This window comes from Aulonocara sp. 'chitande type north' Nkhata Bay, linkage group LG5 (assembly GCF_057382095.1).
Source record: "Aulonocara sp. 'chitande type north' Nkhata Bay isolate Kocher_YH1m ecotype deep benthic linkage group LG5, A_spYH_male_GT1.1, whole genome shotgun sequence".
Lineage (NCBI taxonomy): Eukaryota > Metazoa > Chordata > Actinopteri > Cichliformes > Cichlidae > Aulonocara > Aulonocara sp. 'chitande type north' Nkhata Bay.
Genome location: NC_141348.1, coordinates 12,285,203 through 12,301,439, shown reverse-complemented (window position 1 = coordinate 12,301,439; position 16,237 = coordinate 12,285,203). Strand labels below are relative to the sequence as shown.

The 16,237-nt window shown below is 39.7% G+C and overlaps 1 protein-coding gene across 1 annotated transcript in view; it reads left to right on the top strand.

Moving 5' to 3' along the window:
* cntn6 (contactin 6) overlaps positions 1–16,237 on the top strand; it is a 142,264-nt gene that overhangs the window by 103,465 nt on the left and 22,562 nt on the right. Inside the window, exons 14-20 of the mRNA XM_086291347.1 lie at positions 50–222; positions 2,417–2,534; positions 5,244–5,402; positions 6,375–6,524; positions 7,151–7,221; positions 7,640–7,874; positions 10,597–10,712. Coding sequence (XP_086147473.1) covers positions 50–222; positions 2,417–2,534; positions 5,244–5,402; positions 6,375–6,524; positions 7,151–7,221; positions 7,640–7,874; positions 10,597–10,712 — 1,022 coding nt within the window. The remainder of the gene's footprint in view (positions 1–49; positions 223–2,416; positions 2,535–5,243; positions 5,403–6,374; positions 6,525–7,150; positions 7,222–7,639; positions 7,875–10,596; positions 10,713–16,237) is intronic.

The window sequence follows — 16,237 nt, the reverse complement described above, 5'->3', positions numbered from 1 at the left end:
CGACACCGTGCTGCATATAGTAACAAGTCAATGTGTTTTTCTCCCCAAGAGCCCACAAAGATCATAGTTCCACCCTTGAGCTTGGATGCCAGCGTGGGACAGAGCATCGTGTTGCCCTGTGAGGTGTCTAGTGATTCGTCCCTGAGCCCCATCTTCAAGTGGTTTTTCAACGGCAAAGCTATCGACTTCAACAGACAGGAGCACTTTGAGATGATTGGAGGGGTATGTATACATATGATGGTTAGCTTTTTGATGAAAATACACCACGTCTGTATCTGTCACAAACATGGTGGATCCAGTAAAATCCAAATCAATTTCAAACATACAGTGGAAGGAATAATTATTTGATCCCTGAATTTGTAAGTTTTCTGACTTTTGAAGATAGGAACAGTCTCTCATTTTAATGAAGAGAGGCAGAGTACCAGACATACATCCAGAGAAAGCACAGTCCATAAAAGCTATAAACTGATTTGCATTCATTGAATGAAATAAGCTAGTCATTATTCTGTTTTCCACAGAGTGGCTGTGTGCCCATGTGGCACAGTTAATCCCATATATTTCTGATCCCAAGTTGTTATGTATATAAAGCACACCTGTACACAGAGTCAGTTTCATCATCATCACGGGCAAGACCAAAGAGCAGTGCGAGGACGTCAGGGACAAGATTATAGACCTGCACCTCACTGGCTTCATTATTCAGCCTCAGAGGTTTCCATCTGAAAAAAACAAAACAAAAAAAATGGAACAAATGGAAATATAAAAATGGCAACATGTGGTTTTAGGAGGACCTACATGTGTCAAAATATCCCCATCACTGCCCACACAGGCCCCACATCTTGACACACGTTATTGCAGTGAGTCAGGAAACGCTATTGTCCTGTTTTCCAGCACAGACATGCATCAACTCATCATAACAGCAGCAGCTTAATAGCTGTTGCTCCCTTGGCTACTTCTGTATAGGTTACAGCTATCAAATGACAGAGTACTGCATGATGCAGTGTGTTGCCATTTAACTTTTTAAAAATATATATTATTTACCCATAAAAATGTCAGCTAATGGATGTATTTCATGATCATACTGCACAATTATATCAGGTACATGCCTGAAACTCTGTAAATTGTTGTTCCGCAACAATTAGACAAACATGATTAAATATGTAAATATGTAGATAATCTTCCATTCAAATTTTAAGCCAGCAAATTGAAGTTGGTTCAGAAGAAATGGTAGCTGGCTGACCGGCTGACAAAAACACATACATTTGCTTCTAAAACTCACTAAATATATTGGGTTAATAAAATAATATGTAGCGATTAGTGAGCTCAGGCAATCTGTATGATAAACTCAGTTAACCTCTTCATACCTATAGCGTTATAGTCAATGAATAAATTCAAATATAGTATTTTGTCTGTAATTGTTAAGCTTTTGTGGTCCTGGAATTAAAAAAAAAGGTTTTGAATTCCCTTCAGTGTTTGTGCTAAACTAGGCTAAATGGTCCCAGCCTGTCTCTGAGAGAAGTGAGTGGTATCACTCTTTTCTCTGGATTCTATGCTAATTAAGCGCATTTCTCACCCTGTCAAATTATTCCTTAAGGTTGTATACACTGAACTGGTCCTGTGAGAACATGAAGGCACCAGGGGAACTGGTATTTGTAGGCTAGCTCCATTTTAAACCCACGTGAAAGCTGTGTACATTCAATTCAGACGCCAACAGATATTACTGTGAGTCGTGACGAGGGAGCCTATAAGGATGAGACTCTAGCCCAGAGGAGATCTTAGTGCAAATCAATCAATTTGAGCCTTCACAAAGGAGCCAAAATTTTTGTGAATGCAAGATTTATGCTTTGTCAGGTTGATCATAGCAGGGCCACTGAAGCTGCCGTAAAACACTAACATTTCACAGTGAGCGTAATGACAACAGATGTTTGACTTTCCTTTAAAAATATTCAAACAAACAAAGAGTCTCTGTGTTTCTCTGGGAAAAAACAAAACAAAATACGAGTGTGTGTGTGTGTGTGTGTGTGTGTGTGTGTGTGTGTGTGTGTGTGTGTGAGAGAGAGAGAGAACAAGCAGCAACAAATTGAAAAAAGCATCTCTGAAAATTATTCTTGGAGCCACTCAGCCGAGTTGTAAGGTTAAAGTGTAAATACAACAAATACTGAAAACACTGAAAACAAGTCAATTTTGTGTAGCCTTTCTTACAACGTAAAACCAAATTAATTTCTTTTGCCTCTTTTTTTTGTGGTTGATTATTCCAAGCTCCTTTTGTGGAGGATTTGCAGCACATGGCTGAGAATGAAACTGAATGTGCTCCTGAGGATTTCCTATACGTCTTTTCTTTTTTCACTTTGACTTTGCTGCTTTTGGTGGAGGTTTTTTCTTCTCCGAGACTTTCAGTCGCATATGTCTCTGTCATCAGGGATTTGCGGGTGACCTGATGGTGAGGAACATTCAGCTAAAGCATTCTGGGAAGTATGTGTGTATGGTACACACTGAAATCGACACAGTTTCTGCAGCAGCAGACTTAATTGTCAGAGGTATGCTTTTTCCTCCTTACACTGCTTGTCATTTTGTAGTACTCTGCATGTCTGTGTTTCTTAAGATGATGATAAGAGCTGTATCACCGACAGTGTAAAGAGGGAGACTTGTTGCATGTTTCATTACTTGCTGATATAATTTCCAACAGAAGTTTTAAATCAGGCGATAAAGCAGAAAACTCCTCTACATTTGACATTGAGCATTTCAGTGTTAGCAGCATTTTCACTGCTGGTAAATAAGCTTTACTCTGTAAAGACATGTTAGATCCCTTTTCTGATTTCAGAAGGAAAATATTGATGATTTTCAGCACTGAAAGTTGTTCTTTTAATACGACACGGCCGCCTGTATTGGCGCGGTTGGCTTGTTGCAGGCAATGCAGACTCAGGTTGCTCATAGTGCCGTTGACTGATCGATTTGACTGGCAGACGAGAGCCGGTTCAAATTCAGCCAGGAGAATGATGCTGCCAAACGAAAGGAGCCCGTCTAGACATAAAGACAGGGCTTTGTAAGCCATCCCCCCGATGGTGTTACACTCAAATTTGTCCCAGTGGCTTTAGTGGAAATATGCCAAAAGAAGGCATTTCTACACATGAAAAGATGCAAAGCAACAGTGTTCTGCATATAAGATCTTTTGTGAAAAAAACATTCTGTGATTAGTGAGTATAATTTGGATTTAACTGGTGGCACAGTGATGTTTTTTTTTCTTTTCTTTTCTGCGTATTCTGCTTTCGTCTAACAACACAACGACATGGAGGTTAGGTCAACTTGTGAATGTAATTGCCCGTACCGTCTTGCTTGGACAGACTTGTTGGATGTTGGCTAAGTGGTTAAAAAAAACAGATGGGTAATTAAGCATATGTGTCAGTTAAATTAGTCCTGTTAAACAGATACTCCTGACACGTGTTACCCAGTTTCCAACTTTCAGGCTGATGACTGCAAAGTCTTTGAGAAAATAAAAGAAGTTAAACTCATTGCCTCTTATATCACAGTTAACTTGAAGGAAAGAGTAAGTTGCCACAAAAGCTTCAAGGGTATCTAGAAAAACAGTCTTCATGCAAGAAAACATTTTATAAAGTATGTTTTTAACTGATTTCATGCCATAAATGTTACTCTGGGGGAGAGCATTTTTGATGTTTAAACTCAAGGATTATAGATATCCTACATACCCGTCTCTTTGGTTGATGTGCCAGTAGTTTAAGTAGAGACAAAATATGTCTGTGACCCAGGCACAATAGGCTTTATTCAACAACGTAGAGTTCAGGGTGCTTGCTTCTACACAACCTTCAGAGGTGTCCGAAGCTCCAAACACTTCCTTTGTCTCTTTTTATTCCATTTTTATTATGTGTTAGCATAGCTTATGCATATGTTATGCGCCTTATAGGCTTTGCCAGGGAGAACTGTGAGATGAGAGACAGACTGTGTCAAGCTTGCTCATATTTATTCTCGAGCTTCAGTTGAGTTTAAATCTGTCAAAACCTTAAACCAAGTGTGCAGACTCAAGTTCCATTTGAATTTGCAAATATCTTCACAGACACTCCATCACAACCATGACTTATTACACAAAGGAAATACATGATAAAAGTGCAAAGGTTAGACTAGGCGTAGAAAGAATGGTCTGGGATAATCTGAGACGTTCAGATTAACAATGCAGGTAATAAAGAGTCTGCCACCAATATAGATTATGCAGGTTTTCCATATTGTGTTTTTATATGCATAATCCAAAACCAGTGTTGTCGATGCTCAATCATCTTCCTACAGAAGTAGTTAGTCGCATTGAGAGCACAGCGCTACTTTTGCAGATTTGCAGGGCTTAGCAGGAAATCCCATGTTGCTGCGTTCCCTGATTTTAGTGAGAAACCAACTGAAAAATCTGCCTTTTTCCCAAATCCTTGGTAATTAATGTTGTCTTTTGTTATTATTACTTCACTTACTTTCACTTAGCAAAAAACACTGAACCTCCCTCAGACAGAAAATCCCTATTGAGCAAAATAAGCTCATTCTACTACACAAAACTTGTAAAATGAAATCTTTACTGAAAAACTCATCCAAGGGTCTCGGCCATGCAACATATCTTCATAGAGATAAAAACGTATCATAATGTAAGTAGGTACACCTACTTACAGTGGGCTAGACAACATATAATGTTATGCACAATTTTACCTCTGTTTTTTCTGGACCTTAGTCTTAACATGGATACATTATCTAGTCCTAGTTTATAAGTATGTAAAGACAAGGTTACTTAAACCTATTGTACAGCTAATCTGTGAAACCCAGTGATAAAGAATAAAGGCATTTTTGAAATGTATCTACGTATTAAAGCTAAACAAACCTCCTAAAAGAAAAATATTCAGCGACCTGTTTCTCTTTCTTTTGTTGTTTTTCTTGCTGGTGTGAGGCATACATGTCTCCAGAAACTAAATAGGTCAGATTTCATGATGAGCTCACTCACTGTTTTCTTGTTGTACTTGTTTTTTTTAACAATTAAAGCATTAAAAACACCCCAGTCTCTGATAAAAGAAGTGTAACCTGCGTTCCCACTGATCTGTGATATTCGGTGTAATAATTATGGTGGTGTCACAGCCTGTTATATCTCCTGTTAGCTAGGTTATGAATAACACCTGCAGTGGAGTCTCAAAGCTGACGTGAGCTCATTTGTTTAGGCTGCTGCCGTACAGTGAGGCTGATGCAGGTGTCTCTTCTTGTTGCAGGACCTCCTGGGCCCCCCGAGGGCCTGGTTGTGACTGACATTACTGACACTACTGTGCAACTGTCTTGGGGCTCTGGACCTGACAACCACAGCCCTGTTACTAAGTACATGATGCAGGCCAGGACCCCCTTCTCTATAGGCTGGCAGACTATGAGGACAGGTACAAATGCACCACCACCGTCAGGCAGTTATATTTTTATTGAATGTGTTTTTTATCATTCAACGTTCAAAATTCAGTGTTCTTTATGGTGATTATAAATGAACATAATTAAGGCAATGCATGATATAAATACAAAATACAATATTTAAAAACAATTTTTTTGATGTATTAAAAGTTTGTGCATATAAACCATTTATGACACATTTCACATGTATGACATGTAACAGAGGAAAGCTGAAATGCTTCGCAGCTTTTTCAGTGAATGAAGCTGTTTAGTGAGTTGTGAATAGCTCCACAATAAACAAGAAGTCTTGATGTAGAAATGCAAAAAATTCTTTTTACTCACAGAATTTTATAGTTACATATTTCCTGGTATTTTTCTCCACGCAGTATCGTTTGCACATAAGTAGCATCGCCCTTTCACTGATCTATAAAAGTGACATATCCTGATATTTAGTTGGTTTCAAAATTAACCACCTTTCCATTGTAACTTTATTGTCCAAAAATAAAACACAGGCTGCACTTCTGTGTCCCCCTCAGAACCACCGGGAGGGGAGCTATTGTTCACTGTACTTTGAAATGTATTTTTTCTAATCAAAATGCACGTGTACTGAGGGCTGATTTACCATCATTAAGTAAATAAATATCAGGTATTCACAGGAATTTCTTGCCACTTTTGGCAATACAGCCTAAAAATCCTTAGTCCCGCAACAGCTTATTAATTGTGGTTATCTAGTTGTGTTACTGTTTAAAATAGCATTGCAAGATGCTGATGCACCTGTGCGATCGACAATAATTATGATGCTTGTAGAGATGCTGACGAGCTGTAATTAAACTGTAAACGTCATAGTTTCATTCCATGCATTTCATTGGTATATGAACTACTTATACTTGCTGGGAACCAAATGTGAATGTGACACATGAAACATAAAAACACAAAACACATGTCAATTCTAAATTCTTTAATCCTAGTTCCTGATTCTGTGCCTGGACAGATGATGCATGCCACAGTGAAAGAGTTGAACCCCTGGGTGGATTATGAATTCAGGGTGGTGGCAATCAACAGTGTTGGTGTTGGAGAACCCAGCACGCCATCAAAACAGATTCGAACCAAAGCAGCAGGTACCCTCTCGATTTGTTGTTTCTCTTCATAACAAATTAATCAGTCCCACTTGGAAAATGTAATTTAACTGTTTGATTAGTTCCACTTTTTGTCCGTGCTCCCTGTGATGTTTCAAATCTGTTCTATGTTTTCATGCCACTACTTTGATTACTCAGTCGCACGCGGGAAGAGTGGAAATTGAGTTACACTTTTAAAATGCTTTTTAAAGTATCAGCACTAAGCTCTTGTGCACTCTGGAGCATGTGTTGGGTTTAATTAGTGGTTGCATCAAGAGAAGCATCTCCCGCTCGCACATGCCACGAGACACGGCCGTGAGCGAGTCTTTTTTTGACTGGTTAGCTGAGTAATTCTATCCCGCTGGCTGAATCACAAGGGAACAAGTTTCCCGTTGAGCCTCACGCACAGGGCTGACATATGGCACTCGGCTAATAACGGCGGCACACACGGGTGGTAATGCCACTGTCAACAAAAACCTAATTCCTCTCCTGTGTGATTAACCCATTTTGTGTAAACAGAAGCTCCACATAGTGCCTGTGATCCCCTTATTTGAACTACTTCTTGCACCTGTGTCAGACATAACAGTCAGAACTGAGGGATGAGCAAGTTTCCTTTTGTGTCTGTTTAGTTCCCAAGGTTGCGCCGATTAACGTGAGTGGTGGCGGAGGAGCTCGAGGAGAACTTGTTATTATGTGGGAGGTAAGAGGATCATGGGCATTTCTGAGTGGGCATTCATTGTGACAGAGTATTCTTCTTTTGATGAGAATGGAATCCTGGCAGGTTACTGCGTCTGCAGCAGTCTGGCTTCAGTGGAATGGCTTTTAATTAAAAGGCAGAGCTTTTCTGATTTGCTGCCTGCTGACTCCCCCTGTTGTGTAAATCAACAAGGAGATACAGAGCCAGTGCAAATTACACGTGTGTAAATCCAGAATTAGGTGACAGCTTTACATTTTTTGGATGTGGGTCAAAGCACGGAGAGGTGCTGGATCCGTTGATTTGCTCAAAACTTTGTTAGACATAAAACACTGTTACTGCTTTACTCTTTTACAGCTGCCTAATTTAATTTCTGCTCACAGTTGTTTGGGTCAAAGGCGTAACTTTTCTGTCCCCATCTCAGCCAGTTCCAGAGGAACAGCAGAGCGGAGAGGACTTTGGCTATGTTGTAGCTTTCCGCCCACTTGGCAGCAGCACCTGGATCCAGACAGTGCTGGCATCACCTGACGCATCCAGATATATTTACAGAAATGACAGCATCGCACCCCTATCCCTGTTTGAGGTGACAGTGGGAGTCTACAACAATATGGGAGAGGGGCCGTTCAGCCGCGTTCTTAGAGTGTTTTCTGCAGAGGAAGGTGAGCGTCTTCACGTCCTGCAAATATAAATACTTATCCTTTCGCTTTTAGCTGCAAATAGGGCTTTCACGACAACAGTGTATTGATGATAACTGTATGATAACAATGTAAAATACGCATTTTGTGTCAATTACTGTATTTTTCGGACCATAAGGCACACCGGATTATAGGGCGCACTGTTGATGAACGGGTCTGTTTTCATACATAAGGCAAATTATGCGAAACAAAACAGTCAAATATGTTAAACTTTATTCAACTCATTCACAATAACTCAGCATCATTCGGTTGTAACACAAAAAATACAGAACAATACACTCACTTTTTCAGTTCATTCCACAAATCCATCAAATTCTTCATCTTCACAGCTGCTCTTGTTCCCGTGTTCTACTGCGTGACTGATAGAGTTGGAAATCTGCTTCGTAAACATGTGTCTTAACAGCTGACATTTTGGGGTCCTTATACACACACAATACGGTAATATTATGCTGAAGCACAGTACGAATTACTCTGTGAGGCTCCTGACTATGGTAGCCATAATGCTCCGACAATCCATCAAGTGGTGCGGCTTCGTAGCTTACCAAAGTCGTACTAAAACATTTTTTGACAGATTTTTGAGCGCCGTGTACCACAGAAAATCGGTTTGAGGTCAGTAAGCACAACCAGAATTCATACATAAGGCGCACCGTCGATTTTTGAGAAAATTAAAGGATTTTAAATCCGCCTTGTAGTCCGAAAAATACGGTACACACAAAAGGCAATATCATAAACAACTGTGTCGTTGTCTTTAGTTTTTTGCTTTTGTGCATTTATGATTATAGACTCCATTAACTTGTACTTTGAGTTTACCAAAAAATGGGATGAGATATGGTATCAAGGTTTTTCGAGGAACAAGACAAACTGGTGCAAAGGTTAGGAGAGTTGTAAGTTCGAGTGTGTGTCGTTAGTGTGAGGACATGCTCTTGTCTAGTCTAGTCCAGGATCATTGCAACAGAGGGACAGAAAAGAAGAAGAAAAAAAAAAGAGTCTGCCCGGAGTCACAGATGATGGAGTAGTACAGAAATAAGTCTCAGAGCAGGTAGCTCAGCAGGCAGCAGTTGTTGTTCTGTAGTTAACAGGTAAAAATCAAGTGACGCTCATGTTTTATGTAGCTTAGAGAATTACACCTGTGTTTAGATTTTTTTTAGATTTCCCAAAAGATCTGACAAAAATATATTTTTTATTGTGTAGAAGTAAAAACATGTGCATTAATAACCAATGTTCCCTCTAATTTTTCATGTGTCTGAGCGAACACACCAACTCCCTGAGCGGTCCCTTGGACCACTGTGAGCAACAGCAGACGTGTGCACTGTGGTCACGCCAGCATCGAATCCATCCAAGTTACATGGTTTATTAAAATAATCAAATTACAGCATTTACATTTATGTCGGACTACTTTTAATTAACTGCTTTAGCCCACTTACAATGAAAATGTAAAAAAAAATCTTGTTCATGACCTGTGTAGCATGTTAACACTATTGGAAGTAAAAATAACTTGAACTCCAATTTTGAAAACACAACTTTCTTTCTTTCTTTTTTTTTATATAAAGCTGTGAATTGTATTTTGAGTATGAGTCTGTGGTCTGTGAGAGAGTCTGTAACTCTCTGTCTGCAAAATACAGTATATAATGACCAATGTTGGGCAATTAATTATATAGTTACTTCTTCAAAAAAGTTACTGAGTTTTGCAAACAACAAAGTTTTTGCAGCTGTTTACCTAAAAATGCAGCCAAGGTGTTTTTTTAAATAAACATTTCAAACTATTTACAGAACAATCAGCTGTTCTGCATCAAATCTGATGCCACACAGATTATTTGTGCCACTCCAAAAATAATTTCTGTCCACGATGAGATAAAGGAGAACAACAGCCATTGACTACACTACACACTAACTACACAAGATTTGCGCTAAATGTCGCAAATCTCTCACATCTCAAAACACCGCCGTCACTCCTAAAACTTCCCCCACGTTTCTTAACAACTAAATGCCATGTTGCCATATCATTTTTTGATTGGTCGACATGGTACATTTTTCCACCAATAGGAAAGGTTGGGGGTTTTGGTTTTGTCTTTGCTCACAGGTGGAGAGTGCTTTCGAGCGTTTTCCTTATAAAACGCAGTTTTTACCGTTTCTTCCTGCAGTAAATATAAACAACGATAGTATTCAGGAAAAAAACAAACATTGCAAATATTTTTATCATAACTCTGGTTTTACGTGGCCGATCAACACAATTTAAAAACTGGTATAAAGTCCACACTTTTCCGTCAATTGTTCGGTCTGTCCTGCTCACATCTCCAATGGTTGTACACGTTGTCATTAACGTGGCTTCACTCCACATCAGCCACGCCGCTTTGCTAGCTAAAACGCCAGTGTCGGCACATAAGGACGCTGTTATAGCCTGTCAACGACGTCGATTAGCTGCGTATATACGAATGTGAATCGCATCATTGGCTGGACTACGGGATAAGGTGGCATCGTTCTAATCCCATACTGGAGCAGCCAGTCACTTACTGACTAACACTGCAAAACAGAGTTGTTAACGTATTTATTTTAATTTCAATTCAGGTTAGATTTTTTTTGTGCGCAACGCAGATTTTCTGTGCGCAGAGACCGTGCCAGCAGTGCGCAAATGCACACGCGCCGCAGCTTAGAGGGAACATTGTTGATAACAATCCATCCTTTACAGAACCCTCTGAAGCACCTTCGAGAGCGTGGGCCCGTGCGGTGTCAGCCTCTGAGATCGAGGTGTTCTGGGAACCAGTTCCTCCGAGGTCCAACAGTGAGAAGATCGTTGCATATGAGGTAGGAAAACAAAGAAAAGTGAAACATTCAAACAAAGACACAAAATTAATCCCAGATGGCTGACAGCACAATAACCTGATCTCATCTGAATATAACCACCAATGGTGACGCTGTCGAAATATTCTGGCATTAAAACACTGTGTGTGCCGGAGTCACAGAGGTCTGTTGACAGCTGTTACAGTCTCTAAGAGAACTCTGCACCCAAGGCTGTCTCAGAGCTGCTATTAAGAAAAAAGGGAGAGAAAATAAATAAGAGAATGTGTGAACATCATACATCACTATCCTGTACAACAAACACTCTCCTGGGATTTAGCTGTGGTAAACCTAGATAAAAATAACACTGTCTCCGAAACCCCAGATATTTTACATGGCAGTGTATACCCAGGTGGCCTAACCTCTGCAGAGATGCTTTGAGGTCGCTGCCAATGTTTGCTACACACATTGTCATAAGACAGAGGTTTCCATGTTTGGAAACAAGACAGAGGTATTTAACTCAGCTTAGAATATTCATGTTTAACACGGGAAAATCCAATGAAATATTCAGCTTCCTAAGAGTAGAAATGTTTTAAAATATTCAACTTATTATAATTTGAAGCCTATGCAAGTACAAATTTACTGCTCAGTTATAAAATTTATATGATCCTGCTGGTTTTATTGATCATGTGCAAATTATATAATCCAAAAAACCACAAAGACAACAGAAAAAACACTATCCATCCATTTTCTACCGTTTACCTTGGTCCAGGCAGCGGGGTAAGCAGTCTTAGCAGAGATACCCAGCCTCCTTTTGGACGGACACTGAGGCAATTGCAAAGGAGCTGACATATGTGATTTCTGTAGCATGTCCTGGGTTTGCCCTCGAGCGTCCTCCCAGTAGGACATGCCCAAACCACCTCACTTAGGAGGCACCTATAAGGCATCCTAAACAGAGCTCATTTCCATCCCTTGTAACCACTTTCCTTCTTTCAGTCACTACCCAGAGTACCTAGCCATAGGTGAGGATAGGATCTTGGATCAGCATTGCTTTCATAAACTACTTTACCTTTGTCCAAGAAGTTGATTCTGTTCATCTGGACGTAGCGTTTTGTGGGAGAAACGTTTTGTCACTCATCCAAGTGACTTCTTCAGTCTCAGCTGACTGCAGGTTTCCCCAATGTTATGAACAGGCTTTTAAACCCCAAAACACACTGCACCAAAAAACTGGTCCACCCCAAAGATCGGGTACCCCGACACAAACAGAGTAACATAGTGTACGCTGTTAAGTGCCAGGAGGATTGCCAGGATTTATACATCGGGGAAACCAAACAACCTCCTATTTACGTGAAAAGCGAAAGACCATCTCTGAATCGAGGAAGGGGCTAAGGGTACGTCTTTCACCATCTTACAATGCTGTGATTGCAGCCATTCCCCAACTCTCTGTGAATGGTACTCATGGCCATTGATCAGTGGTCTTTGATCAGTGGGTTTTGGTCAGTGGTTGTTGATCAATGGTCATTAGAATTTGCATAATTAAGATTAAGGAACTGACCTCCCAGCCCATTGTTCCTTCAGTGGGCTGGTTTCAGTCATTATGTAAATGTACCAGTTATAAGATTGGGGAAAACTGCAGTCAGCTGAGACTGAAGAAGTCACTTGGATGAATGACGAAACGTTTCTCCCACAAAACGCTACGTCCAGATGAACAGAATCAACTTTTGGAGATTTACTTTCCTGGATGATTGAGAATGCATCAAGACAATACTTTACCTGTGATACCAATATACCAAAATACTCAAATTCCTCTACTTCGGACAGAAGCTCCATCCTAAGCCAGAATGCAAGCTGGAGGAAAATAAAAAAGAACAATGTTAAACTATCTAACTGTAAAATCTACATTTTTTGGCATTGCTTTTGTCAGCTGGCTTGGCCAGTTTGATCTGAAAAACCGAACAGCAGCCTGTGGGTAGATATTTATATTTAAGCCTTGCAATGACAAACCATTCCTAAAGAGGTCTACTGGGATTTTGTGACATATATTCTAATTAATCTAATTTAGGGCTTAAATTGCCTCTCAAAAGCTGTTTTAGAGGATCATTTGAATTTTAAAGGCTTGGCACAACTCCAGCAAGCATACGGTTTAGGGATGCTACAGCATCACACCCGTCGGTGCTGTTTTTCTTTAGTGCTTGCAGAATATACAGTAAATACAGCTTCTTATACTTTGGATCATCACACAGTGGAATTTCCTTTAAGGAACTGAATTATTTTATGTTTGTGTTGTTATTTACTTTCAGAACTATATAAAAGGTTACAACTGAAATCTGCTCAGTTGGAACTCATGGATTGGTTGAAGTAACAGGTCAGGTCAGAAATCTTCTGATTAGACTGAGAAAAAAACAGCAGCTGATGGTGGAAAAATATGTGCATGCATTTGACTGAAAACTACATGCACTTTTCCCACCTGCATTTCTAGGGTTTGACTTCATGTGGACGATAAAGTTTCTTTTGTTTTCAAGTGCTTACCTAAACTCTGTACATTTGGGTACAAACCCCTCTGGAGTCTAATTTTGGCTGTGCTACAACAGCGTTCCAGAGGAAGATTTATGGTTTAAATTATTATGGCTTTGGAGTGGCAGTGGGTTGTTCTGCTTATTTCAGGTTACTGGGAATTAAAGTGGGATTGCACCAGGGGCCTATTAATGTCATAGTGGCATTACTGTTATTATACTGATACATCCCATTGCCTTGTTACTGGTTGGTGCTGGTCAGACCATGGGCTGCCACGGCCTTTCAATGCTCAGGGCAACAACACTTACACACATTGCAATTGCAATCTTTTTTGGACTTGACACATTATTATCACTCACACTCAGTTGCCAGTGTATTAGGAGCACTGTGCTAAAGCTAATGTGGTCTAAAACAACAGTTGTAGTTGCTAGAAATTACCCCTGGATAAAGGTCATAATATTCAGGTGCTCTTATAATTCAGTGAGGGGCTTCGTGTAATCTGTTTAAAGTTTGTGGTGCTGCTTAAATCAGTTATGTTACACCTAAAAGATACTTCTGTTTAAATTCTGTTTACCATCCTGTTTAAATCAGTGAGGCTGGACTAAATAAGAGAAACACCTATGAATAAATTTTTTGTATCAAGAAGTCTTGTGACCCCATGGTATATATGTTAATTACCCAATTTGACAACAGGAGGAGGAGACACAAACCCAGACTCAGGGCGCAAGATAAATGGTAGGGTTTGTGTCAGGAAGGGCAACCAGTGTAAAAACTGTGCCATCTGAAGTAAGTGAGCAGCCAAAAGTATATCAAAAGGTCTCTGAAATATTTTTTTACAAAGTAACATTTACATTAAATAGTATAGATTGCATTATGTTTAGCTAGGTGGAGCTAATAAATTAGCTGTTGTGTGCTAACTAGATTCACTCTTTATTAGCTGTGTTTTGTTCTTTACCACCAACATGTAATTCATTCTATTGCATGCTGGACTACTGTTACATGTTAGTGAGTATTTGTGTCTGCCGTCTGGTGTGAACACGTTTGGTGGTGGTGTGGTTAAACCAGTAAGTAAAGTGGGTAAAACGACAAGAATAAGCTGTAAAGAGGTGAGGAGATATGCAAAATGATAACAACTATTTGTTAGCTGATCACATACAAGTCATTATGTGAACCTAACAAAATGTTTATCTAACAAAAATTAGAAATTAGAGCCACTTTCTTTAAATCAGCAGTGCAGATGCACAGACAGAGATCTGCTTGGTTCGTGTGTCTTCAGCCTCCCTGTCTGCGGTGTTATTACAGGAACCGCGTCTCCAGGCTTTGAAAGCATCATCCAGTGTGGCTGAGTCTAGCAGCTGTGTTGCTACATAGGAGGCCTTTCATCTGTGTTTTTTCAGTATTTTTTACACTTCAAGTCAAATGTTTTCCATTACATGTCACTGTTACGTGTCCCAAGAGACTGAATGCAAGCTGTAGCTTGTTCTCTGCTAATGTGCTGGTTTTATAATGTGTAGACACTATGTGAATCCTACACCTGCTGGGTAGCATCAGAGCTCCTTTACTTCTATATTATTGTAAACTCCAGGGCAATTATGCACTTCCTTAACTAAGCACTGTGAATATAAATTTGAATTGGGTGCATATAAAGAAAAGTCACATCATTGCTCTTTGAAAATCAGGCAGTAACTAAATGATGGTAGTCTTTTATTCACAGGCTTTAAATAAAGTGTCTTTATTGCAAGTACCATAGTGACATTAAGTGAAGCATCTACTTTTCCAGAGTCCCAGAAAATAGTTGGATTGGCCTAAAAACTTTTTACCTGTTGTCCTCTGGAGGAATTCCAGAAATAACCTCCATCTGAAGTTGCTCTTTAATCTCCCAGAAGAGGATACCCGTTCCTCCCACAGCAAGTTCCTCTTTACAGCCAAAGAGGGAAGAGGGGGAGTGAAGCTGGAGAGCTTTGCACATTCATATTATCCTGTTCGTACACGGTGCCAAACTGCAGCACTTTCCTCAGAGTTATTTTATCAAAGGTTTGTACTGATGGGGAACTAAGGAGTCAGGTTAATAAGGAGAAACCCCAATAGAAGTGAACTAAAAACTAGTGTTTTTATGGCCAAGTCTTGAAGCGGAACAACCAGCTGCCAGTCTATCACACATAAAGAGCCCTCCATGTATGTTAGGTGACAAATACTACTTATGTTAGCAGTGTCTTTGATTTCAGTGAAGTGCCATCTTATATGTCTGCTTAGAGGATGACAACTACACTTCAAGTCAGTCTTTTTGCTAAAGAAAAGTGGTTTCTATGTGCCCCTTTAAAGAAATACTTAGAAACCATTAAAATAAGATGAGGAAATGTACCTCTAAATTTGTATGCCAAAAATTCAGAACAATCACTTCTTACCTAACTGCACTTCTATACAACACCATTTTGTACTTGAGGTCAGTCCCAAGCAACATTTTCTTCTTATGCCTTTCTGATTGGAACAGCAGTTTGAAAGGTACGAGAGCAGAAATGTGACTGACTGAGAGGCTAATGAGTCATCATCACACCCTTCAATTTGTCTTCCATTCCACCCAAACTTTTGTCCAGCCCTGCTTCAGCTGCATGAACCAAAATAGCAGGAGCACTTGGTCACGCCTTCACTGTCTGAGTGCACAAGTCCAAATTACAGCTCTAGATGTTAAATGCCTAAAATAAAAAAATAAAAAACTCAGCAAACTCCATGATTGCCAATCAAAAGTTGAAAAATGCCAAAACATGCTTTTAATAATGATAGTCATCATCATTAAAACTATGATGGCATACATGAAAAAGTGAATACATGGTGAACAAATGGCAAAATCCCATAAAGCTGCTTCAGCTAAAGGGCTCTGTGTATGCTGAATCCCCGTCATATTGTCGTGTCTACACTTTAATATTAGATCTTTAAGTTCATTAGCACCTGCTCCTTCCTACTGTGAAAGGTCAACATGCCAACTGTGATAAGGGGCTATTGATCATCACAGAACCTATCAAATCAAATCAAATCACTTT